Below are 27297 nucleotides of genomic sequence, written 5' to 3'. Positions count from 1 at the left end.
TACAGGTACCCCGGGCTGGTGCTGTTTTCTCCTAACAGGGGCACCAGCCCGGGGTACAAGGTAAGCGATTTAAGTCACTTGGGGGTGCCTAACATTTTGGCACCCCCAAGTGACTTAGCCTTTCCTTGTCCTTTAAATAAAGGTGGATAACCTTAATATTCACTAATACATTTGGACTATGTACATGAGGACCTTACTGCTTGGGGGCACAGACAACAAATACAGGTAAGGTTGGAGTTTGGTGACTATGTAAGTAACTTATTCCAGACACAGGTTAGAGTTTTTCTAAAAATTAGGGTTTATAATGTTCTTGGTTGTTTTGGATTGTTCTGGATAAGAGACTCTTAACCAAGGGTCCACAGGGCCAAAAATTAGTCCCTATTTCGGTGGGTCCCCATGATGCCTTTTAATAGTGTGGAGTTTCTTTCCATAGCAGAAAATATAAGGTGCATGATGGCTCTGAGCCAATTTGTGGGTCAAGAAGTTGATTCTTTGACTTCGTTTGGGTCCACTGACATAGGTAAGGAACCCTGTTCTAGATCATTTGTTATATTCTGCTTAGTGTTATGGGAAGGGGCCCTAATGAACTCTGTCTCATTGTTATTACAGTACTTAACCTACAACTCAGGACTTGGCGCCAGTGCTGTTTAGTTTGGGTCCCATCAAACCCTGACCCCAGCAAACCCTGACCCCATCAAACCCTGACCCCATCAAACCCTGACCCTCAGGGTTCTGTACTGGGTCCACTTTTGTTTAATTTGTTCATAAATGACTTAGGGGAGGGTATTATGAGTAATGTATCATTGTTTGCAGATGACACAAAAGTCTGCAGCCCAGTCAATTCTATCCAGGATGTGACATCCCTGCAGCAGGATCTTGACAAACTGGCAATCTGGGCAGCTAAGTGGCAGATGAGATTTAATGTGGATAAATGTAAGGTCATGCACCTGGGATGTAAAAATATGCAAGCCCCGTATACCCTTAATGGGACTGAACTAGGCAAATCCATAATGGAGAAGGACCTTGGAGTCCTTGTAGATAATAAACTTGGCTGTAGCAAACAATGCCAGGCAGCAGCTGCAAGGGCAAACAAGGTATTGAGCTGTATTAAAAGGGGTATAGATTCACGGGAGAAGGGGGTTATTCTTCCCCTTTACAGAGCGCTGGTAAGGCCCCATCTAGAATATGCTGTTCAGTTTTGGTCTCCAGTGCTCAAACGGGACATTATTGAGTTAGAGAGGGTCCAGAGAAGGGCAACTAAGCTGGTAAAGGGTATGGAAAGTCTCAGTTATGAAGAAAGACTGGCCAAGTTGGGTCTGTTTACACTGGAGAAGAGGCGCTTAAGAGGTGACATGATAACTATGTATAAATATATAAGGGGATCATATAATAACCTCTCTAATGTTTTATTTACCAGTAGGTCCTTCCAACGGACACGAGGGCATCCACTCCGTTTAGAAGAAGGGAGGTTCCATTTAAATATTCGGAAAGGTTTTTTTACAGTGAGAGCTGTGAGGTTCTGGAATTCTCTCCCCGAATCAGTCGTGCTGGCTGATACATTATATAACTTTAAGAAGGGGCTGGATGGATTCTTAGCAAGTGAGGGAATACAGGGTTATGGGCAATAGCTCTCAGTACAAGTGAGGGAATGCAGGGTTATGGGCAATAGCTCTTAGTACAAGTGAGGGAATACAGGGTTATGGGAGATAGCTCTCAGTACAAGTGAGGGAATACAGGGGTATGGGAGATAGCTCTCAGTACAAGTGAGGGAATACAGGGTTATGGGAGATAGCTCTCAGTACAAGTGAGGGAATACAGGGGTAGGGGAGATAGCTCTCAGTACAAGTGAGAGAATACAGGGTTATGGGAGATAGCTCTCAGTACAAGTGAGGGAATACAGGGTTATGGGAGATAACTCTTAGTACAAGTGAGGGAATACAGGGTTATGGGAGATAGCTCTCAGTACAAGTGAAGGAATACAGGGGTAGGGGGGGTAGCTCTCAGTACAAGTGAGGGAATACAGGGGTATGGGAGATAGCTCTTAGTACAAGTGAGGGAATACAGGGTTATGGGAGATAGCTCTTAGTACAAGTGAGGGAATACAGGGTTATGGGAGATAGCTCTTAGTACAAGTGAGGGAATACAGGGTTATGGGAGATAGCTCTCAGTACAAGTGAGGGAATACAGGGGTAGGGGAGATAGCTCTCAGTACAAGTGAGGGAATACAGGGTTATGGGAGATAGCTCTTAGTACAAGTGAGGGAATACAGGGTTATGGGAGATAGCTCTCAGTACAAGTGAGGGAATACAGGGGTATGGGAGATAGCTCTCAGTACAAGTTGATCCAGGGACTGGTCCGATTGCCATCTTGGAGTCAGGAAGGAATTTTTCCCCCTCTGCTGCAAATTAGAGAGGCTTCAGATGGGTTTTTTTTGCCTTCCTCTGGATCAACTAGTAGTTAGGCAGGTTATATATAGGCATTATGGTTGAACTTGATGGACATATGTCTTTTTTCAACCCAACTTACTATGTTACTATGTTACTATGTAAACCCTGACCCCAGCAAACCCCACTTAGCTATATAAACTCTGCGATGGACTTTACCTAGATGTGAGGTTTCCCATCCTCCTACTGACCCCAGCAAACCCTAGCCAGCATACTTAGAGGGGGGCTGGCCAGTATGGAGTATGGGGGGCACTATGTATGGGGGACACTGTGTCATGGGGGTTTTGGCCAGCATAATTAGGGGGGCCCTGGCCAGCATATGGATGGGGTCACAGTGGATGGGGCGCACTGTGTGTGTGGAGGGGGTCCTGGCCAGCATGAGGATGGGAGGCACTGTGGATGGGGGGCCCTGGCAAGCATGAGTATGGGGGGTTCTGGCCAGCATAATTACGGGGGCCCTGGCCAGCATAGAGTATGGCAGACTCTGTGTATGTGGGGGGGGCCTAGCCAGCATGAGTATGGGGAGCACTGTGGATGGTGGCCCTGGCCAGCATAATTAGGGGGCCCTGGGCAGCATAGAGTATGGGGGGCACTGTGGATGGGGGGCCCTGACCAGCATAATTAGGGGGGCCCTGGCCAGCATAGAGTATGGGGAGGCCCTGGTCAGCATGGGTATGGGGGGCCCTTGCCAGCATGAGTATGGGGGCACTGTGGATAGGGGGCACTGTGTATGGGGGTTACTGTGTATGGGACTGGCCATTGGGGGAGGGGCATGTGGGAGGGGGGCCCAGAAAATTTTGTTGTGAGGGGGGCCCATGATTTCTGATTGCGGCCCTGCTCACATTTGCCAGGCAGTGTGGGGCAGTTCAGCTGAGATAAAGTAATGTGCCGCACATACAGACAGGTTACTGTAATCCCAACCTCCCATTGCCACCTGGTGTCTCGTGGTGCCCACGCAGCCTGTAGGGCACCATTCCCGCTGAGTAAATAACAAGCTCTCACATTCATGCACTTTAACCTGTTGTTTGCCATAGATCATAAATTCTACAGCTTTGGCTAATTATAGAGTAGGGTTGAAGTCCTCTCTGTGGTATATGCTCTCTGGAAATGCAATCATCTCTGGAAGCATTTAAATATGGAAACTGACACAACTTGCTTCCTAAAAATACATTTATACAGTTAATTTTTTAAAGGGGTAGTTCACCTTAAAAATACCTTTTAGTATGATGGAGGCAGCAACAATCAGACAATTTTCATTTGGGCTTTTATTTATTTAGTGTTTTTAACAATTAAAAGAGAACTAAACCTTCAATGGATTCTGTCATGATTTTTATGGGGTACTTTTTATTTCTAAATTACACTGTTTACATAGCAAGTAATTCACTCTACCATTTAAAATGTTATTCTTGAACCAACAAATGTATATTTTTAGCTGTAATATTGGTGTGTAGGCGCCATCTCAGTGCATTGTGCCTGAGTCTGAGCTTTCAGAAGGAGCCAGCGCTACACATTAGAACTGCTTTCAGGTAACCTATTGTTTCTCCTACTCTCATGTAACTGGCAGCACCAGATTTGTTGCGAAAGTGCCCAGAGGGCTCCCTCTTTCCCGGCAACCCCCCCAGGATTGAATTTGTGGAGCACTGGGAACAGGACGCAATGAAGTTGGTCCCAGTGCTCAGTATACAAGCATATTCAGGTGCGCTGGGCAGCATGCCACCCCTAAATTTGTGCCGCCCTAACCCCGGGCCTCGCCACAAATCCGGGACTGGTAACTGGAGGAGTCCCAAGCCGGACTTGAATTTCTTACTATTGAGTGCTATTCTGATATCTACTGGGAGCTGCTATCTTGCTCCCTTCCATTGTTCTGCTGATCGGCTGCTGGGGGGGGGGGGGTGATATCACTCCAACTTGCAGCGCAGCAGTAAAGTGTGAAAGGTCACATGGCTGTGGCATTCTGGGAAATGAAGAATATGGCTAGCCCCTTGTGAAATTTCAAAATTAAATATATAAAAAAAAAACTGTTTTTAAAAAACCGATTTCTGCTGGAGAAGCTCTATTACCTGATGGGTTTTGGAAAAAAAAAACATGTTTTCCCATGACAGTATTCCTTTCACTAAAAAAAGTAGGGCGGAAATGCTGTACATTATGTTTGGGGTTCTGTACCAGCCCAAGGCAACCACAGCCCTTTAGCAGGGAAGATCTGTACCCCCAAAGATGCCCCAGTGGCCCCCCATCGACTTTTCTGCTGATTCCCTGCCCATGCTCTGTGCTGCTGTCACTTACCTGAGCTTAGGGACCCACTCATTATATACTGTATATATAGAATAGAAATGTTACAATATACTGTATATATAGAATAGAAATGTCACAATACGAGACTGACCAGTAAATAATTCTGTTTATTAGTACGTCAGCTCAGGAACCAGTGCAATTAGCACCTGAATGTAATAATCAGCCCTGTAGCATCAGCTTATATTACAGACAGACCACATTTTCTGCTTCATCATTTGCAACAACCCCTAAGCTTAGCCTTTCAACAGCTGCCCAGAGCACACTGAGCATGTGCGGTGTCACTGACTCTCCTAACAAATTTCCCAAGATGGGGAGCTAATGTGACAGCTTTGAAGGCCTGGATCAATGCTGCAATAGAGAGACTGAACCTTTAGGTTGGTGCAGTATATTAAATATGGCATTTCTAGCTAGATTTATTTTTAGGGTTTAGTTCTCCTTTTTGTTTAGCAGCTCTTTACTCTTCAGCAGCTATTGGTTGCTAGAGGCAAATTAATGGAAGATAAATTAAAGGGACCTGAATAGAAAGCTAAGTACTAAAGATGAACAATTACTACAAAACTGTAGTCTCACAGAGCAGTTTTCTGCTGCTGGGGGCAGTGACCACGTGAAAGCTAGAAATAGGCATAAAAGGAATCATTCAAAATAAAAAAAGACCAACTGAAAAGTGGCTAAAAATAGAACAACTTCTACACATCACTGCCTAACCAGGAAAGGGAAACATTCACAGAGTTAGTGCTAAAGAGGCAGGTTTGGATGTTGCCCATCTCTCAGAGTACTACAGCCATACGTGTGACATGTAACACTCACACCACAGAGGATGTGGGTTTGTGGTGCTTGCTACAGTAGGCACTCTTGCTTTCATCGCTGTGTTACACACCTAAAGTAGTGTCTTCTACCCAGAATGCCCCTATGCCTAGCATCCGTACAGGAGAGGGTACAAAGGTGACAGCCAGCAGCATCTCTCTGTAAATACTCATCTATCGCTGCTCAGATACAGCCCGGCTGGTTTCCTGGTAAACATTTCCGTTTGTACTTGTAGAACAAGAGCAGAATGACTTCCTGAGCTTGTGGCTCCACACAGGGCCCCGATACCTACACAGGGCTCTTCAGTGATATGAGCTTTCAAAGGGGTAGTTCATCTTGAAACTAACTTTTATTATTACGTAAACAACATTCTTAGACAATTTGCAGTTGGCCTTCATTTTTTGTGTCCATTTGAATTGTTTAGCATTTTGTTTAGCATTTGTCCAGTTTGGAATCAGCAGCTATCTGGTTGCTAGAATCTAATTTTTCCTAGCAACCAGGCAGCAGTTTGCATGAGAGACTGGCGCATGTGTAGGGGAGCGTCTCAAAAGAAATAGAGGCAATAAATAAACAAAACAGTTGTTTTGTTGCATGTTTGTATTTCTGATGCTGCTCTTCTTGGGTTTTTCTGTGATTCTACGTATGTGCGTAGAGCTTACAGTGGTGTGAAAAACTATTTGCCCCCTTCCTGATTTCTTATTCTTTTGCATGTTTGTCACACAAAATGTTTCTGATCATCAAAAACCGTTAACTATTAGTCAAAGATAACAGCATTGAACACAAAATGCAGTTTTTAAATGAAGGTTTAAGTTATTAAGGGAGAAAAAAAACTCCAAATCTACATGGCCCTGTGTGAAAAAGTGATTGCCCCCCTTGTTAAAAATAACTTAACTGTGGTTTATCAATTTCAATTTTCAATTTCAATATCAATTTCTGTAGTCACCCCCAGGCCTGATTACTGCCACACCTGTTTCAATCAAGAAATCACTTAAATAGGAGCTACCTGACACAGAGAAGTAGACCAAAAGCACTTCAAAAGCTACACATCATGCCAAGATCCAAAGAAATTGAGGAACAAATGAGAACAAAAGTAATTGAGATCTATCAGTCTGGTAAAGGTTATAAAGCCATTGCTAAAGCTTTGGGACTCCAGCGAACCACAGTGAGAGCCATTATCCACAAATGGCAAAAACATGGAACAGTGGTGAACCTTCCCAGGAGTGGCCGGCCGACCAAAATTACTCCAAGAGCGCAGAGACAACTCATCCGAGAGGCCACAAAAGACCCCAGGACAACATCTAAAGAACTGCAGGCCTCACTTGCCTCAATTAAGGTCAGTGTTCATGACTCCACCATAAGAAAGAGACTGGGCAAAAACGGCCTGCATGGCAGATTTCCAAGGCGCAAACCACTTTTAAGCAAAAAGAACATTATGGCTCGTCTCAATTTTGCTAAAAAACATCTCAATGATTGCCAAGACTTTTGGGAAAATATTTTGTGGACCGACGAGACAAAAGTTGAACTTTTTGGAAGGTGCGTGTCCCGTTACATCTGGCGTAAAAGTAACACAGCATTTCAGAAAAAGAACATCATACCAACAGTAAAATATGGTGGTGGTAGTGTGATGGTCTGGGGTTGTTTTGCTGCTTCAGGACCTGGAAGGCTTGCTGTGATAGATGGAACCATGAATTCTACTGTCTACCAAAAAATCCTGAAGGAGAATGTCCGGCCATCTGTTCATCAACTCAAGCTGAAGCGATCTTGGGTGCTGCAGCAGGACAATGACCCAAAACACACCAGAAAATCCACCTCTGAATGGCTGAAGAAAAACAAAATGAAGACTTTGGAGTGGCCTAGTCAAAGTCCTGACCTGAATCCTATTGAGATGTTGTGGCATGATCTTAAAAAGGCGGTTCATGCTAGAAAACCCTCAAATAAAGCTGAGTTACAACAATTCTGCAAAGATGAGTGGGCCAAAATTCCTCCAGAGCGCTGTAAAAGACTCGTTGCAAGTTATCGCAAACGCTTGATTGCAGTTATTGCTGCTAAGGGTGGCCCAACCAGTTATTAGGTTCAGGGGGCAATTACTTTTTCACACAGGGCCATGTAGGTTTGGATTTTTTTTCTCCCTAAATAATAAAAACCCTCATTTAAAAACTGCATTTTGTGTTTACTTGTGTTATCTTTGACTAATAGTTAAATGTGTTTGATGATCAGAAACATTTTGTGTGACAAACATGCAAAAGAATAAGAAATCAGGAAGGGGGCAAATAGTTTTTCACACCACTGTATTTACAAATTGTTAGAGGCAAATTGCCATTTATTTAACTCCCAAGTGACACTGACCTATCTATCCACTCACATACAGACCCATACTGACCTATCTATCCACTCACATACAGACCCATACTGACCTATCTATCCACTCACATACAGACCCATACTGACCTATCTATACACTCACATACAGACCCATACTGACCTATCTATCCACTCACATACAGACCCACACTGACCTATCTATCCACTCACATACAGACCCATACTGACCTATCTATCCACTCACATACAGACCCATACTGACCTATCTACTCACATACAGACCCATACTGACCTATCTATCCACTCACATACAGACCCATACTGACCTATCTATCCACTCACATACAGACCCATACTGACCTATCTATCCACTCACATACAGACCCACACTGACCTATCTATACACTCACATACAGACCCACACTGACCTATCTATCCACTCACATACAGACCCATACTGACCTATCTATCCACTCACATACAGACCCATACTGACCTATCTATCCACTCACATACAGACCCATACTGACCTATCTATCCGCTCACATACAGACCCATACTGACCTATCTATCCACTCACATACAGACCCACACTGACCTATCTATACACTCACATACAGACCCACACTGACCTATCTATCCACTCACATACAGACCCATACTGACCTATCTATCCACTCACATACAGACCCATACTGACCTATCTATCCACTCACATACAGACCCATACTGACCTATATATCCACTCACATACAGACCCATACCGACCTATCTATCCACTCACATACAGACCCACACTGACCTATCTATCCAATCACATACAGACCCATACTGACCTATCTATCCACTTACATACAGACCCACACTGACCTATCTATCCACTCACATACAGACCCATACTGACCTATCTATCCACTCACATACAGACCCATACTGACCTATCTATCCACTTACATACAGACCCACACTGACCTATCTATCCACTCACATACAGACCCATACTGACCTATATATCCACTCACATACAGACCCATACCGACCTATCTATCCACTCACATACAGACCCACACTGACCTATCTATCCAATCACATACAGACCCATACTGACCTATCTATCCACTTACATACAGACCCACACTGACCTATCTATCCACTCACATACAGACCCACACTGACCTATCTATCCACTCACATACAGACCCATACTGACCTATCTATCCACTCACATACAGACCCATACTGACCTATCTATCCACTCACATACAGACCCATACTGACCTATCTATCCACTTACATACAGACCCACACTGACCTATCTATCCACTCACATACAGACCCATACTGACCTATCTATCGACTTACATACAGATCCACACTGACCTATCTATCCACTCACATACAGACCCACACTGACCTATCTATCCACTCACATACAGACCCATACTGACCTATATATCCACTCACATACAGACCCATACTGACCTATATATCCACTCACATACAGACCCATACTGACCTATCTATCCACTCACATACAGACCCATACTGACCTATCTATCCACTCACATACAGACCCATACTGACCTACCTATACACTCACATACATAAACCATATATACTGTACGAACATCAATACTAACTGTAGATATTAGTATCACAATAGCCTCAATTAATCCAGACCCCTCTTATAGGCATTAACAGAATCTGCCATCACAACTGCCCTCACTGTGCATACTCAAGGTGAGGCCTTACCAGAGACCTATAAAGAGGCAAAATTATGTTTTCATCCCTTGCGTCAATGCCCTTTTTTATACAAGACAGCACTGTATTTGCTTTAGTAGCCACAGAATGACACTGCCTGGAATTAGACAACTTGTTATCTACAAAAAACCCCCAGATCCTTCTAAATTAAGGATAACACATACCACCATTTAGTAGCTCGCATTTATATTATTTCTACCAAAGTACATAACTTTGCACTTGTCAATATTGAACCTCATTTTCCATTTTGCTGCCCAGTTTTCCAATTTTATCAAATTGCTCTCAAAGTGGCAGCATCCTGCACGGAATGCAGGATCATCAGCAAAAATAGAAACTGTATTTTCTTTAAACAAGTTAAAAAGCAAAGGACCAAGGACTGACCCCTGCGGAACTCCACAACACTGGCCCAATTAGAAAATGTTCCATTTACCACCACTATTTATAATCTATCCTTCAGCCAGTTCTCTATCCAAGTACAAATATTATGTTCTAGCCCAATAATTCTCAATTTTATCATTATCTTTCTGTGTGGTATTGAATGCTTTAGCAAAGTCCAAGTAGATGACATCCACTGCCTTTCCAGCGTTGAGGTTCCTGCTCACCTCCTTATGTCCAGGAAGCTTTACCTAATGTGGCCTCCTGAGTGGTGGAGTGTATGGGTTAATCCAATCATGGGCTGGCAACTAGATCCGTGGGGATAGAGCTGCATACCTTAAGATCACTGTAGCCTTGGATATTGTCCAAATCACCTGGCAGGACATTTCCCACCCTCCCTGTATAGAACCACTTTTTCATGTTCAAATAAATTTTCAGCTTTTCAAGGCTAAAGGGGTGGCCTCTTGCTCTTCTCTATGGCCAACTTTAGTTTTGGGAGAGACTTATTTCTCAGGTGGAGAAGGCACATTGGCTAAAAGCGGGAAAAGTGGGAAACAGCGATAACAGTACACAAGGTGGAGGAGTTATATTTTATTATACACTTTTTACTACAAAGCCGGTTAAGAGCAGAACCATCTGAGATACACAAGTGCATATCTCTAGGGTCCAGAGAAACAGGAGATGCCTCCAACATCCAGTATAAAAATATATATCAAAAATCATGGGAAGCAAAATATCCCCCAATTTAATTGTCTGATTCAGATAAAAGGGCTCCTACACTCAAAACTATTAGAATCAATGAAATTAAGGTCTTTGCAACTTTCCAATGTATATTCATTACACACGTTCAGTGCATTTACATTTATTTGTAAAGGTAATTTGAATTAAAAGCAGTGTCTATATTGCTGTTTATATTCTCTGCACTCTTTGCTCTGACTCCTGAAACAATGTAGCAAACCAGCTGATTAGAAATATACTGGTGGAGAACAGATAGGCAGACAGTGGTTTCAATTCCATTTACACAACATTTTAACTGAACATTTAATTAACGTACATTGGACAGTTGCTTAGAAGGACAATTTCTTTCATTGGGCAAAAAGAATAATTTTGGGTTGAGTGGCCATTTGGGGGAGAGGGGTGGATAGTTGGCACCTAAGAAATAACTAAGAAGCTGTAATTTCCAATAGTAGGTATGGCACTGTGTAGGAAAAGTGCAGAGAAACTCAAATCCATGTGTAATAAAGAGTGGCAAACATAGTGCCCATTGGCCAATGGTATCTAATTGACCTTGGCAATAACTGGTATCGGTAACTGACCTGCTATAACCCTTGAATGGTCTATATAGTATATGTCAGCTGTATATAAATAGCAGGTAGTAATATTATTTGTTGATTCTGAATGGCTGTAAGTGGGCTAATTGATCTCAGTTGATTCCAGTTTCCCATAGTGCTCAGCAGGCTTCTTTGGCAGGGAAGTGGGGGGATAATGGCAACTCAAAGTAACTGCATCTCCTTCGCCATCTCTCTCCCTCCGCCTCCGGAGCTGTAACTGCAGCTGCAGTTTGTTGGTGTAAAAGAGCTGCTTCCAGCCAATGTCTTGCGCCAGAGCCCTCATCTCTGCGGTGACTTTGTCGCAGGAGCTCTCCACAATGTGCTCCCACAGTCTGTCCGAGTTGCACAGCTGCAAGGCAAAATATAAGCACCTGTTAGTAGCCTGTAAACGTGTGCAACACCCAGAGAGTTGTATAGAGTAGCTCTGTAAACAATTAACCACTGAGGGATAAAGCTGGGCCAGTATTTGCTATTATGTGGCACAGTACTACTGAATACAGGCAGCACTGGGTGGTAGCCCATGGGCATGTACCCTTAGATACCCCTCTAATAGTGAGGGCGAGTACATTTTCTGCCCATCCCTACACCCTGTAGTATCTATGAATGTGACACACACACCTATAGATCCTTTTCCTCCTTCCCTTGCATGAGATGCGTGTATGCCAGTGCCAGCAGCGGGTGAGCTAATGCAGAGAGAAAGAAGCCTTGGGCTGCACGTGGCATGGTGCCAAGGATAATACTGCAGCACACAAGCAAAGGCAGGATGGTGTTACTGCTCCGGCTCAGATTGCCCCCACACAGGAAAATCTTTCCTAGAAAACCAACTTGGGAAGGGTTCTGGTGCTTATTCAGAGTCCGATAGCTGGATGTGGCACAGGGGGCAGAAGACAGAATAAGATATAAACCTGAGTAAAGTTACAGCAGTGTTTCTAAGCAAGAGGAATATGACTTTCCCCTGTGGGATATCTCACTCACACGAGCCCAGTCTCAGCTGCTTCTCTGATTGGCCCCTGGGCAATCACCCTACCTGCACCATTATAAAGAAGGCTCTGCCTCTTAACTTTCTTTACTGGAAACCATGAAAGTATAGCCAGAAATGCCCCTCGTGTACTCCAAACACCTGCCCTCCCTTTGGCTAGAGCTAAAAAAAAATAATTTGTAATGCCCATTGGGTTCTGGGTTCAGTTCTTGTCCCCACTAACTACAGCAGAGCTCACATTGCAGTTAAACAGGGAAATGAGTAGTTACACTCACATCCATTGCCCATACTGTGGAACACAGCTCCCCCTTCTGGCTATAAATCATATCATCTTCTTACATCTTGTGCAGCACCGGGCCACATTCAGTGCAGCATGGGCACAACTGACTCTAGACTTACAGGGCTAGGTGCCACAGGTTAGATCAACCAACCTCTTAAAAGGAGTACATTCGGTTTTAAACAAGCGTGTTTGTAAGGTTATGAAAATATTCCTTATTTGGTTGTATTAAAGGCATTTTGCATGCAGTAGTTCCTGGGAGTTTAAATGGAATTTAACCCAAACACCTCATGTCTTGGAGCCTCTTTTACTCATTTTTTAAGGCAGTGTGTCCTCTGCCCAATCAGGGCCCATCCTATGTGGTGGAGGGCAATGCAGTTTGTGAGGGGCTCTATGAATACAAACCATCTCTATCGCTGGACAAGGCTTAAAAATAACATCACTGGGGTCTAGAGTTTGATCTGGCTTGGGCACTATCTGCAAGGACTCTGTATGTTCTACCCATGTGTCTGTGTAGGTTTCCTCTGGGTACTCAGATTTTCTCCCACACTCCAAATACATACAGGCAGGTGATTGGCTCCTCATAAAATGGACTTATTGAATGTAACCTGCACTAGGGTAGGGGCAGCTACATACACAAATCATACACATATACTTACCTTCTGAAAGGTGTGTGAGACTTGGGAGAGAAGGGCAATGTCCTCAAGATCCAGGAAAGTCATTATATAAAGAAGCAAAGGCTCTGACAGTCGCTCCAGATAATCATAATTCCCTTTACACAGGTTCAGCACATACTGCAGGGTATTCTGACTGAAGATGATAGCAATCTGTGCTGGGGAGGAAACAAAGCGATCACAGTTATCCCTTCATGCAGCTCTGCTGTTAGGCCCAAGAAATCATTAGTTGCTGCATTAAGGATTTTGGCACAATTGTGGCTGAAAACTGATATGTATAGGAAGAAATATATACTGCAGGACAGTGAGCCAATAATAACATTAATAGGATGTATTACAGTTGCATGCTGTGTAGCCAGAAGATTAATGAAATGGCAACAGGAAGAAATGCTTTCTGTGCCCGAGTGGTTCCATGGCACTGCTCCTATGGGACACCTAGGTGTAGGTACTGTAGCTTGAAGTCACTGAAATGGACTTGTGCAACTCCCTGTTAGGGGCACTTTCAGTTTTATTATGGGTCAGATTCAATTTGATGAGAAAACTATGGCTCATCAAGTGAAAACTCCATACAAGCCTATGGTGAAATTGCAGATTAAAGAAGGAGAATGAATGAAATGTGGCCCTGTGTGTCCCCAAAGCTGCACAATGCACCAAAGTCAGAGTCTCAATGGTCTGTCAATACCACAGGATCTCTTTAGGGGGGAGCCTGGGGGATGCAAATGCCCCTTAGTGTTCATTATGCAAGCACTTGCACCCCACCTGCGCACTGCGGATAGCAAATCATAATCATAATCAGCATAATTGTGACTACACACACCATGAAGCCCCAGCACTATCATACAGACTGTTAGAGACCACACAATCCACTAAGAAGTGCTCCTGACTCTCCTCCTCCCCACACTCCCAACTCACTGTGTGTAAAATACTCCATATTGCCCCTGACTAACAGTTTACCTCGCAGAGACAGCCAGGAGTTATCAAAGTACTTCCCCGGTAACCTTGTACCACTCAGATACCCGAAAACCTGCTGCTGAGTGTTGTTGAGACAATCTCTGTCAACGGGATCATGAAAAGACTTTACAGTATATCTTCTTCATTGGCACTGAGGCAACCTCCTCTGCCCCAATACCCCATCGCCTCAGCAGCTTAATACCCTGAGCAATGTGTGATGGGAAATATCTTTGCCTCATTTGAACCACCTTCACCCTACCGCCCTGTAACCAGCCTGTTAATAAAAGACAATGCCCAGGACTTGATACAACATTCCCACAGCATATTTGTTTTTTGGCAAACAAATTGTGGCTGTCAACCACACTCAGCCGACCTTAGTTTTTCTATAATCAGATACCATCTTATGCCAAATTAGCCTCATAATTGTCATATATTCTAAATATATTTAGTGGTGAGCAGAACTTTCGTTTCAGCTATTTGGTGGCAATGACAAACGTGCAACCCTTAGTGAAAATAAAGTAAGAGCGATACCAGAGAGTAAAGCACTGATCCGCTATAAAAATTATAATATGGGGGGAATAAATGTTGCTAAAACTTTACCCCCTGTTACAGTGTCATTAATTGTGTTATATTCTACATATTGCTGGCCCCCAACTTTATATTCATGTACAACCCACCATTCCATAGAGCTATGAGCTACATAAGAAGGCTGCAATAACATCCCCTCTGTAAGCTGTTTCTCATTAATGGCCGACTTGGAGAATGGGCTCTGCAGCTGCCAAAGAAAGAGCCACATTGACAACATACAATAAGCGCATTCTTAGCAATGGAAAAAGTACCGGCTGCCATAAACAGACATTTACCAAAGTAATGTACATATTTATTCTGTAGAAAGATCCTTAGAAAAGCTCCTGTGGCTACTGCACAGCAAGGGAATATATGCAAGCACTACATGGAGGCACACTGAATTGTGCATGTCCTGTATTGCCAAAGTATTGCATTGTAAATTGTGCATGCCCTGTATTGCAGCAGGTCCCTATGCTCTGTTTCAGGGTGCAGAGCCCTGTGTCTCCCCCCACAGATACAGTGCTTATTGCATTAGTCAGAGTTGTATTGGTGATGGGTGGGAGGCACTTGGGTGTCATTCAGATGAACACGTTAATGCGGCACAAGGCGAAAATCACACTTTGCCCTTCTCTAACACTTGCACCACAGGGAATAAAAAAATTACCCCTAGAGTCTTCCTAAAGTATGGAACTCCAGATATCTTGTTAATACAGTCAAGTATTTTGCTTTTCTTTGAATATTTTTATTTCAAGCATCACATCCTCGTATTGTTCTCTTTATCCTATTATACCCTGTGCTTGCTGGAGCCGGTGCTGCAATCAGTTTCTGGCACAGAGCTCACTGGGCATGGATCTAGGAAAGAAAGGGAATTGCTGTGACAATGGCACACATGGATCTAGGAAAATTGGTGCTGAGCTTTCAGAAAATATTTTCACTGCCATGTTGTCACTATATCTTTTCCAGAGACCAAACAACCAATGAGATTCCTGAGGAACAGAGCAGTGCAACCATGGGGAGACATACCTCTCTACACCTACACACCACACCCTAAGCAGTTAGGGAGGCAATGCTACATCAAGCATTTTAATTACATGTTTAGATTCTAATTTAGGATACAACATTACCTGAATATACAGCAGCAAAACGTCTCTCGCATTCAGTCATGCGAGTGTCATGTGACAAACACGGGAATCATTTATTGTTCTTAATTGTGTCAGTAGCCACATAAAGAGTAACTCATCCATCTGGTTTCCTTGTGTGCAACCAGAGCAACTTTGTCATGATGGGTTGAATCCTGGTAATATCAGCATTGAGTTACATGGCTACACCTTGCAGCTAATAACATGGGCTGGCTTCTTATGTAGTCTGGCCCACTCACAGTTTAGACTGTTACCCTAGCTGCTCCCCTAACATTCAGAGCCAAAGGCAATGACAATCGCAAGAAAGCCACTAATATGCATGATGACTCAACAGGTCTAAAGGGCTGATTTTTTGTGAAGGTCCAGTTACTCTGCTGTTTTTGCCTTGGGGGTCACTAGCTGCCATGGTGTCATCCCTTCTGGATAATACTGACACACATACATATCATTGCCTTGAACTGGGGTTCATCAGCCAACAGAGCTGACAGATGGCAAGCACCTTAACATTCCTAAGGAATTTGTTTGATCTTTATGGGCTAATAGTGGCCATGCACTATTAGATCTGTGTGTTTGCCGAGGTCGCTAAATGAGGGGATCTTTCTCCTAAGGTGGGCAATATTAGGCCACTTTTCTAAGGCCTGCATTACAATAAAGGAACTACAAGCCATCAGAGCAAGGAGCGCATGAACAAGCTGATGAATTTCGAAAATCAAACCTGCCCTGACACCTGGATGATTTTTGCCCAGATATCGGGTCGGGTAGGTCAGTCGGGAGGGCCCCATACAAGAGCAGATAAGCTATAAGCTACCAAGACAGTCTGAAGGACCCAAATTGGCAGATTAAATTGGCACTTATTAAACCTGTAGCCCTAACAGCTGAATTGCACAGGGGCAAAAGTGTCAGAGACACTAACTAGAAATCACTGCTGTGCATCCTAGCTCTAGAATGTACCCGCTGTATATATTTATATTATCACCATATCTCCTGCTTACCTTGCAGCGTTGGGTCATCCACGAAGTCCTGGTGCGACTCTTTAACCTCCCCTGGTCTAGCATCACGAAATTCACTTCTAAGAGATATTTTCCAGTATCTCATAATGACCTGCAGAGAGGAATCAGATGGAATCGTTTCATTTGGTATCTCAGCACTACACTGCACACTTCTGTGTACCAAGCCTGATAGCAAGGGGAGCAGTCACATTGTTGTACAGATACGCATAATGACAAACCCCAATTTTAGGGCCAAAGAAACAAAAGTTTTTACATTTATAAAAATATAGCATGTTACCGGGGGCCTAGATTTGATTCCATGCAGGACCCCATCTGCAATGAGTTTGCATGTTCTCTCTATGCTTGCATGTATTTCTTTCAGGTATACTGGTTTCCTCCCACACTCTTAATACAGACAGGTTAATTGGCTCCTGATAAAACTGGCCATAGTGTATGTGAATTTAATAGGAATTTAGATGGTTAAGCCTCACTAGAATTGTCCCCAGTTTAAAGATTACCTTTTATTCATTAATTTCTGTTTTCTTAGGGCTGTCCATGGGAAGTGGGATAACAGTCCCTGAAGTTCCTTTCACTAATACCTGGCCATTACTTGTTCCCAGAGGAATTAGAAAGAAAATGTGTTTCCAGTATTTGTTTACATAGATTTCTATAAAAAACAAAGAAGGTAAATAAAAAAAAAAAAAAAAATAGGCCCAAAGTGTGAGTCGACAAATTACCAGCCCACTGAGAAGACCTCTTCATAAACAAACCCCCTTTAATCCACCAGCTGAAGCGTCTGTTAGACTTTGAGGCAAACAGGAGTTCATTATACAAGCCAGTTTGGCTGTCTGGCTCACAATACTGATATAACAACCAGGAAAAGAAAAGCAAATCTCACTGTTTATTTTGACATAGTAAAATTGTCTTTTTCCTGGAAATTTCTTAACATAACAATGCCAATGCAAGAATCTTGTACAACATTGCAAAGGGTTTGTCATCTCTATGGTTTATGGGGCTTACAGAGAAAACTAAAGCAAATTAATAAAGTGCTCAAAGTCAGAAATACGTTTCTCCCCGAGTTATAGTGTTCCACTTTACCATTCCTTTCCACTGCCTTTAATATTAAATTATCAAAGAACTACTGTGGGAGATCCCAGCCACAAAAAGGAGCTGGTGGCCATTGGATTCTCAGAGCATCAGATGATTTTTCCCATGTACACCTTTTAGCACACAACAAGTACATACATTTGCTTGGTCCACAGGTCAGCCTACCTTTAGAATTTTTCAGGGCCCTCATGAAGTGAAAGGATCCAAAGGATGTAAACAGAACCAATAAATAGAGTTGATGCAGTTCTTCGTGTCCCTATGCAACAGTTAACTCCTCACACAATGGTTTACCATCCTTCTGTGGCAACACCTCGACTAATTACACACTCATACTTATTTTAGTCAAGCAGGTGACCCATAAATGTTTCTTGAGGCAGTACAGGATTTGGTCTGAATTACAAACTTCCCATGGCTAAGGGTAAGAATAGTCATTGGTCTTGGTACAAAAGGTGAAATGATACACTGGGATCTAAGTGTTTGGTACTCTTGGTAGCAGCACCCCAATTCTGGTAGAGCAGCACTTTGTCCTTGCAAGAAAGCTGTAAAGTTCCCCACCTGGTAAAGATAATAAACTACAGCAATTTAGCTGCTAAAGACTCTGGTGTCCTATGAATATGGGTCAACTACAGGATATGATAAAGAGCGTGCAACCCAGAGGTTTCTCATTCTCTTGCTCAACCAGTTCCTCATTTTCAGCATCCTCTTCTGAAGAAACGGACAATTTGCAGCACCGAATGTATTTGTTGATAATTGAAGTAGGAATGAAATGCATGGTATGTATCCCAAACATGGGTGTGTCTCTGGCAACTCTCTTAACAAAACGAGATTTATCATCCTACCCTGTTCCTACAATTAAACCCTACATAAACCACGATACCCAATTTTGAATGCCATTATCTTGAAAGAAAGCCATTTACTTACTTCATGGCCCATCTATGTAAAAACGCACAAAGTTTGAACAAACCTGCAGCATGTCAGAGCACTATAATGCTCATACTGAGAGCCACTGTCAGGCTCCAGGTAGTAATGCCATTGAGGGAGGTCCACGAGTGCCTCAAACAAAGCACCCCTGAAGTGGGAAACAGGGGGCCAGTAAAATAGAGAGAGGCCAGTGAGACTTAACCAGGGGAAGACAGGCTTAGGGTAAGATGGATTCAGGTTAGGGAAAGCAGTAGACAATCAGAACAACAGACAGACAGAGGGTCAGGTCAAGCAGCAAACAAGTGGAATTTCAGAAAAAGGTTGAGTAGTAACAAGAGAAATAGTTAATATACACAGAAAAGGGCTAGGAACTGGCAAAACACAAAGACATCCAAGAGCCTATATCAAAGCCAAATGCTTTTTAAGGACAAAAGGTGCATAGAGGCTGTAAATTGCATCAGGACGAACTGTTGTTGTGTGTTCATGCTGGCATGGAAGAAAGTATGAGTGCCCATGCTGGGGCATGCCCACAAGGCACACCAGGAATGGTAAGTAACCTCACAGCCGCTGCCAAAGGAATCAAAAGAAGCAACAAAATATATGTGTAAAATATTATTTTCCTTCAATGTCTAGAGCACCGACATGTTCCGCCATATAGTATTGAGATTTTACACTATTCATAAAATTTCCTGCCTCCCAGTCTGCTCATCCTATCGCACTATGGCCAACTTGACCAGGTGCCACCTAACCTTCATGTATCTTTTAGAAAGTATGGCAGGAAAACAGAATACTCAAATAAATACATGCAAACTCCTTGCAGATAGGACCATGACTGGAATCGAATATAAAACCCCACCTCTGTAAAAATAACAAGCACTGGACCACATCAATATAAAATGACATTAAAGGGTTTGTTCACCTTTGAGTTAACTTTTAGTATGATGTAGAGAGTAATATTCTGAGACAATTTGCTATTGGTCTTTATTTTTTATTTTTAGTAGTTTTTTTTAGTTATTTCTGTTTTTGTTCAGTAGCTCTGCAGTTTGAAGTTTAAGCAGCTATGTGGTTGCTAGGGTCCAAATTACCTTAGCGACCAGGGAGCAGTTTGCATGAAAGGATCGTAAATGAATAGGAGAGGACCTGAATAGAAAAACATGTTATAAAAAGTAATTATACCAATAAAACTATAGCCTTACAGAACAATAGTATCTTGGCTGCTGGGGTCAGTGACTCCCATTTAAAAAGCTGCAAAGAGTTAGAAGAAAAAGGCAAATAGATCAAAAACTACAAGACATACATAATGAAGACCAATTGAAATTTGCTTAGAATAGGCAATTCTATAACATACTAAAAGTTAAGTTAAAGGTGAACCATCCCTTTAAGATATCTAACTCCGCTCTACAGTTCTCAGTATCCCCAGCTGTTTTTATATTTATCTACTTAATGCTCTAATTAGTAATTTCTTCTCCATTAAGCCCAATCTAATTAAGGTCATAAGAAATTCCATTAAGCGTGTGTAAGAAGCAGGACTTACCCTTTAAAGGAACAGTAACACCAAAAAATGAAAGTGTATAAAAGTAACTAAAATATAATGTGCTGCTGCCCTGCACTGGTAAAAGTTGTGTGTTTACTTCAGAAAGTCTACTATAATTTATATAAATAAGCTGCTATGTAGCCATGGGGGCAGCCATTCAAAGGATAAAAAGCACAGGCACATAGCAGATAACAGATAAAACACTATTGTACTCTACAGAACTTATCTGTTATCTGCAATGTAACCTGTGCCTTTTCTCCTTTTTTCCAGCTTAAATGTCTGCCCCCGTGGCTACACAGCAGCTTATTATATAAATTATAGTAGTGTTACTGTAGCAAACACAACAGTTTTACCAGTGCGGGGCAACAGTGCATTATATTTTTATTACTTTAAAGCTCTTTCATTTTTTGGAGTTACTGTTCCTTTAATCCACGAGTACCTGGTCCTGCCTGTGCCCAGATGCGTGTAAGCATTTTCCTTTTTATTTTTCTGAGCTAAACAGTGTAAAAAGGGAAACTGAAGCTACTCTATTTTTGATCCTTGAAAGATAGATGATTACATGACTAGTGCACTGATAACCCCTTGCATAATGGACTGCTAAGAAACTGTTACAAAAAGAGGGAATGGGTTTGTATAACGGTAGCCTAATTGTCAACCAAACATGGAGTAGCTTCAGCTTCCCTGTCTGCCTATAGATTTTTCATGATTAAAATGACAGGCAAAAAGTATGTTGGACACAAACCCTGTTCATTGTACTCATGTTGAACAAGGGGCTATACTGCTTCTTCAACATGGAATCTTCTGAATGGTACTCTATTTTGCATTGTACAGATACAACATTGTATCAACACAAGTTTAGCCAAATTATATATATTCTTTCTCTTCTCCTTTTACCTTGGATATCCCACCACTCCCAGTTCCTAACCACACTCATTCCTTATATAGTCCTCTTTGTTTCTAGGGGCCTGGACTCTAAAAAAGGTGGCGGATAATGGTAAAATGCCAAATTATCCTAGGTCAAGATAGAAGATGAATGTAAACTTCCCTGTGCAACTCTTCTTCTTCAGTTAGAGTTATGGCATCTTCCCTTTTGAGAAAGCTCTCTATGAGTGAAATATGTACAAATAAAGTTTCCTCTTTGGTGTTTTTTTCTTGCTTTGTTATGCAGTATGCAATATATGCATCACTTTATCATTGGAGCGATAGGCCAAGTGTGCTGGTACAAATATGGACATAGGAAAGGGCAGACAGTTATACAGATATTATGTTTTAAGGAATAGTCTGTCTGCCTTAATCTCTGTGCATGTCCCTGGTACATGGTGCGACCATTCTATGCGTCGCTATATCTCCTTTGTTGTGGTTGTCTGCACACCCGCCTTCCTGACGTTCTCTGACTTTACTAGGGTGAAGGGTGCCCAGGCATCATAGAGTAACGTTTGTGTTTAGGCATACATGGTGCACATATATACTTACAGGCCTTGTTTTCATTACAGATTCCAGTTAGGGTAATATATTTTAGAAAGAGTGAAACTAGACAAAAACAGTGTGTGTGTGTGTGTGCTGGTCTTTTTTACACTATTGGAACCTTTTACCGAGCACCCGAGGTATGTTATGTAGCGGTGTGCCATCCTTTGTGTATATATATATATACAGGTCCTTTTCAAAAAATTAGCATATTGAGATAAAGTTCATTATTTTCTGTAATGTACTGATAAACATTAGACTTTCATATATTTTAGATTCATTACACACAACTGAAGTAGTTCAAGCCTTTTCTTGTTTTAATATTGATGATTGTGGCATACAGCTCATGAAAACCCAAAATTCCTATCTCAAAAAATTAGCATATTTCATCCGCCCAATAAAAAAAAAGTGTTTTTAATACAAAAAAAGTCAACCTTCAAATAATTATGTTCAGTTATGCACTCAATACTTGGTCGGGAATCCTTTTGCAGAAATGACTGCTTCAATGTGGCGTGGCATGGAGGCAATCAGCCTGTGGCACTGCTCATGTGTTATGGAGGCCCAGGATGCTTCAATAGCGGCCTTAAGCTCATCCAGAGTGTTGGGTCTTGTGTCTCTCAACTTTCTCTTCACAATATCCCACAGATTCTCTATGGGGTTCAGGTCAGGAGAGTTGGCAGGCCAATTGAGCACAGTAATACCATGGTCAGTAAACCATTTACCAGTGGTTTTGGCACTGTGAGCAGGTGCCAGGTCGTGCTGAAAAATGAAATCTTCATCTCCATAAAGCTTTTCAGCAGATGGAAGCATGAAGTGCTCCAAAATCTCCTGATAGCTAGCTGCATTGACCCTGCCCTTGATAAAACACAGTGGACCAACACCAGCAGCTGACATGGCACCCCAGACCATCACTGACTGTGGGTACTTGACACTGGACTTCAGGCATTTTGGCATTTCCCTCTCCCCAGTCTTCCTCCAGACTCTGGCACCTTGATTTCCGAATGACATACTTTGGACCACTGAGCAACAGTCCAGTGCTGCTTCTCTGTAGCCCAGGTAAGGCGCTTCTGCCGCTGTTTCTGGTTCAAAAGTGGCTTGACCTGGGGAATGCAGCACCTGTAGCCCATTTCCTGCACACGCCTGTACACGGTGGCTCTGGATGTTTCTACTCCAGACTCAGTCCACTGCTTCCGCAGGTCCCCAAAGGTCAGGAATCGGTCCTTCTCCACAATCTTCCTCAGGGCCCAGTCACCTCTTCTCGTTGTGCAGCGTTTTCTGCCACACTTTTTCCTTCCCACAGACTTCCCACTGAGGTGCCTTGATACAGCACTCTGGGAACAGCCTATTTGTTCAGAAATTTCTTTCTGTGTCTTACCCTCTTGCTTGAGGGTGTCAATGATGGCCTTCTGGACAGCAGTCAGGTCGGCAGTCTTACCCATGATTGCGGTTTTGAGTAATGAACCAGGCTGGGAGTTTTTAAAATCCTCAGGAATCTTTTGCAGGTTTTTAGAGTTAATTTGTTGATTCAGATGATTAGGTTAATAGCTCGTTTAGAGAACCTTTTCATGATATGCTAATTTTTTGAGATAGGAATTTTGGGTTTTCATGAGCTGTATGCCACAATCATCAATATTAAAACAAGAAAAGGCTTGAACTACTTCAGTTGTGTGTAATGAATCTAAAATATATGAAAGTCTAATGTTTATCAGTACATTACAGAAAATAATGAACTTTATCACAATATGCTAATTTTTTGAAAAGGACCTGTATATATAAAATAGAAAGAGTGCTGCACACGCAGGGGCTTGAAAAAATTCCAACATTTCGAGCATGACAAAACCGGAGGATGAGCACTGGTCATGCTTAAAACATTGGAATTTTTTCAATAAAAACACTTTTTCTTTTGTATCAAGCCCCTGTGTGTGTGGCACTCTTTCTATTATATTTGGACTTGTATAGGGTGTGCTCCTCTCTGTGTACACACACAATATATATATATATATATATATATATATATATATATATATATATATATATATATATAGTGCAGTTAGAAAAAAAACATGACTTTGGCACATTAGTAACTATAAAGTATAGTACAACCTTTTTCTAACCCATCCCCCTCCTTGTATTGCCACCTCCCTCATTTTACACGAGTTAAACCATAGGTTTGCAGGGTTTACTCTGGAACACAAGCTATTGCACACATGTTGGTCTCACTCACCTCGGTGCGTGTGACAAGGAGATGATAGAAGTCCTTACTCGGGGCTGGAGCCTGCCCATCACACTCGTATAGAATTGTCGGCAACACGGCGGCCATCTTGAGACGCTCTTTGAGGTTACCACGGCAACGGGAGGCGAATTACTACCTGGAAGAGGATCTTTGCGCGTAGGGGGCGAATAACGCCCATGAAATATCTATCCGCCCCAAAGCCCTTCCGAACAATAACTGAGGACTTAGCAGTTCGTATGTGGAGCACGTTCATCGCCGTGCCTTGTGTCCGTCCCACTAACTTTCTCGCTACCGCCCGAACCTGGCGAAAATGACCAGAAGAACTTAAATTCTGTCATTTTGTGTGTGTGAGACAAAGAGCCTGGGCGAGGTGTTGTAAGATTGGTGTTATAAGCGAAGGCCTCTCTGGAAATAGGGCCTTCCGTTAACTTTTACTGATATGCTCTAACGCCGAATCCAATGTGTTTTCTCCATGCCAAGCGTCTTTAAGGTCTATGCGTTAGTCGTATTACCTTATCAAAGTAGTCCGGCGAGAGGGCACGTTTTGCTAGTTTCCCTGGTACGTAGTGCTGCGGCGGAAGAATCTGTTCTGGGGAAAGTAGTGCCGCGCGGAGGGATCTGGGACGTGCGCGTCCTCAGCTGATCGCCGAGAAGGAGCAGGAGAATCGGAGATATTAGGGGAGCGCGGCGGAGACAGAGGTACTGTGGCCTTGTCCTGCGGTGGCGGAGAAACTCCATTGCTCGGACTCATAGTGGCGCAACTGTGAATAACTTTGCGTCTGTGTGGGGGGGCATGTACGTCCAAGCTGCGGCCCTCCGGCTGTTTTTGAACTCCAGTTTCTTATAACCAAGGTTTTGGGAAGTGTGTGTTTAAGCAACGGCTGGAGGAGTCAAGGTTGGATGGAGCTGATGTACAGTAATGCTATACATGTGTGTTATATATGTGTCCCTTCGCACACCGGGCCAGAGGTGCCTTAGGGCTGTGGGGCTGTCACTGATCGCCGAGTAGAACTCCTGGGCCTAATGTTTGTGTGGGGCCTGGGCCCAGGCAAGTACGTACTTACATAAGGGCTCCCAGTGGCCACACACCTGCCTAGCCAGCCCTGTTGGAGGGGCTCCCAGCTCGCCTTTCTGTGGCTGCTCATTGTTTGGCTGGGGGTGGGGGCAATAATATCCAGTGTGAGAGCTGCAGTTCCTCCTGCACAGATATAGGGCTCAGCATTATGTGCTTATTTGGGCTTTTATTGCTTCTTATTGCCCCCTACCTTTATCTCAAGTGTACAGGCCTTCCCAGATCCACTGCTTTGTGTATATAGCACTGTGATAGGATCCATATTTCTATGTACATAGCTGTGTGTCTGTGTATAACACTTGTGTACATTGGCTGAGCCTCTTGTCTGTGCCTTCATACACACAGCATCATCTGCCTTTATGTCCTGGGTTTGTGCTGATGTGTCCTTGTGCATTTGTATTTGCACAGTCTTTGTTGTGCTTGTGTCTGTATTGTGAGTGTGTGCTGGTGTGTGTAGGAGTCAGCTGTGTCTTTCTCTGTAAAGGGGATTTTATATTGCATGTCTTTGTGTAGTAGTTATAATATTTCTGCATGTGTTCAGTGTATATTTGAATAGGTACATGGCACAATGGGACACAGTGTAGGTTTAAAATGTGCCCTTGTCAGCTAGGTTTGTTGTGAGGCCTGTATGAATGTATAGCCTGTGTGTGTAAATACATTGTATACTGTGTCCCTACCAGGTGAGATTGAGAGGCTTGAATATATATCTGTAATGTATATTATTTGTGTGCTCTGATTCTTGGGAGGCTTTTATGTATCATGTGTGACAGTATGTGTGTGTCCCTGTGTGCTGGTATTATTGTCAGTAAATACACTAACACACAGTGTTCCCTCCCTGTACATGGATCACAATAAGACTTGTGTGTGACAGATATATATTTGTATAATGTTTCTCTGTGTGTGTTGTGATTATAATGAGGCCTATGTCTTGCTGTATTTATACAGTGTCCCTTGTGTAGGAAATACTTAGTAGGGTGTGTGTGTGTTGAACACATAACACATATATTGGGTTGTGATGAGGCCTGTGTGCAGCTGGCAGTGGTATGATTGTGTGGCACATGTATTGTTCCCTTGTGTGTTGGCATGATTGTGTGTCAGTCAGTGTGGCACATGTTTGTATTGTTCCCTTGTGTGTTGGCATGATTGTGTGTCAGTAAGTGTGGCACATGTATTGTTCCCTTGTGTGTTGGCATGATTGTGTCACATGTATAGTTCCCTTGTGTGTTGGCATGATTGTGTGTCAGTCAGTGTGGCACATGTATGTATTGTTCCCTTGTGTGTTGGCATGATTGTGTGTCAGTCAGTGTGGCACATGTATGTATTGTTCCCTTGTGTGTTGGCATGATTGTGTCACATGTATTGTTCCCTTGTGTGTTGGCATGATTGTGTGTCAGTAAGTGTGGCACATGTATGTATTGTTCCCTTGTGTGTTGGCATGATTGTGTGTCAGTCAGTGTGGCACATGTATGTATGTATGTATTGTTCCCTTGTGTGTTGGCATGATTGTGTCAGTAAGTGTGGCACATGTATTGTTCCCTTGTGTGTTGGCATGATTGTGTGTCAGTAAGTGTGGCACATGTATGTATTGTTCCCTTGTGTGTTGGCATGATTGTGTGTCAGTCAGTGTGGCACATGTATGTATGTATGGTTCCCTTGTGTGTTGGCATGATTGTGTGTCAGTCAGTGTGGCACATGTATGTATGTATTGTTCCCTTGTGTGTTGGCATGATTGTGAGGGGGGAGGTTTGTGTGTGTTTTTGTAACTACATACAATATGCTCTTGTGACTGGCATTGTGTCATATGTGTATGTGTTGTGCCTGTAGCCACTAATATATATATATATATATATAATATATATATATATATATATAATATATATATATATATATATATAATATATATATATATATATATGAGAGAGAGATATGTGTGTGTATATACATGGGCTGCATTGTACATGGGCTTCTCTGTCGCTTTGTACAGTGGGCAGCTCTCCCTACAAACAATAGCCGTGCTTCCCTGCGCCAGGGGCTGCCGGTGTGTGAGACTGGGGCCCGGGG

The 27297-nt window shown here is 42.8% G+C and overlaps 2 protein-coding genes across 12 annotated transcripts in view; one reads left to right on the top strand and one right to left on the bottom strand.

The window, feature by feature from the left end:
- Positions 1-10574: 10574 nt before the first annotated feature.
- fbxo36 (F-box protein 36) lies at positions 10575-24471 on the bottom strand. 2 transcript variants are annotated; one of them, NM_001004838.1, is made up of 4 exons: positions 24156-24471; positions 16909-17017; positions 13245-13417; positions 10575-11678 (listed from the first exon to the last, which is right to left on the bottom strand). In NM_001004838.1, the coding sequence occupies exons 1-4, from the start codon at positions 24249-24251 to the stop codon at positions 11412-11414; spliced, it is 645 nt and encodes a 214-aa protein (NP_001004838.1). In that variant the 5' UTR covers positions 24252-24471; the 3' UTR covers positions 10575-11411. The 2 variants fall into 2 exon arrangements, with proteins under 2 accessions (NP_001004838.1, XP_031757485.1); XM_031901625.1 differs by lacking the exon at positions 24156-24471 and adding an exon at positions 17424-17567.
- Positions 24472-24768: 297 nt separating this feature from the next.
- The window catches only part of trip12 (thyroid hormone receptor interactor 12), a 73471-nt gene continuing 70942 nt past the window's right edge, over positions 24769-27297 (top strand). For 4 of the 10 annotated variants that reach the window (XM_012970124.2, XM_012970121.2, XM_012970120.2 and 1 more), the window contains exon 1: positions 24769-24863. The gene's annotated coding sequence lies outside the window, so the exon portion shown is untranslated. The other 6 variants (XM_012970126.3, XM_012970123.3, XM_012970122.3 and 3 more) reach the window with 4 other exon arrangements.

Source organism: Xenopus tropicalis, chromosome 5 (genome assembly GCF_000004195.4).
Source record: "Xenopus tropicalis strain Nigerian chromosome 5, UCB_Xtro_10.0, whole genome shotgun sequence".
In the NCBI taxonomy this organism is placed as follows: domain Eukaryota; kingdom Metazoa; phylum Chordata; class Amphibia; order Anura; family Pipidae; genus Xenopus; species Xenopus tropicalis.
This window is presented reverse-complemented; position numbering and strand designations above follow the sequence as displayed.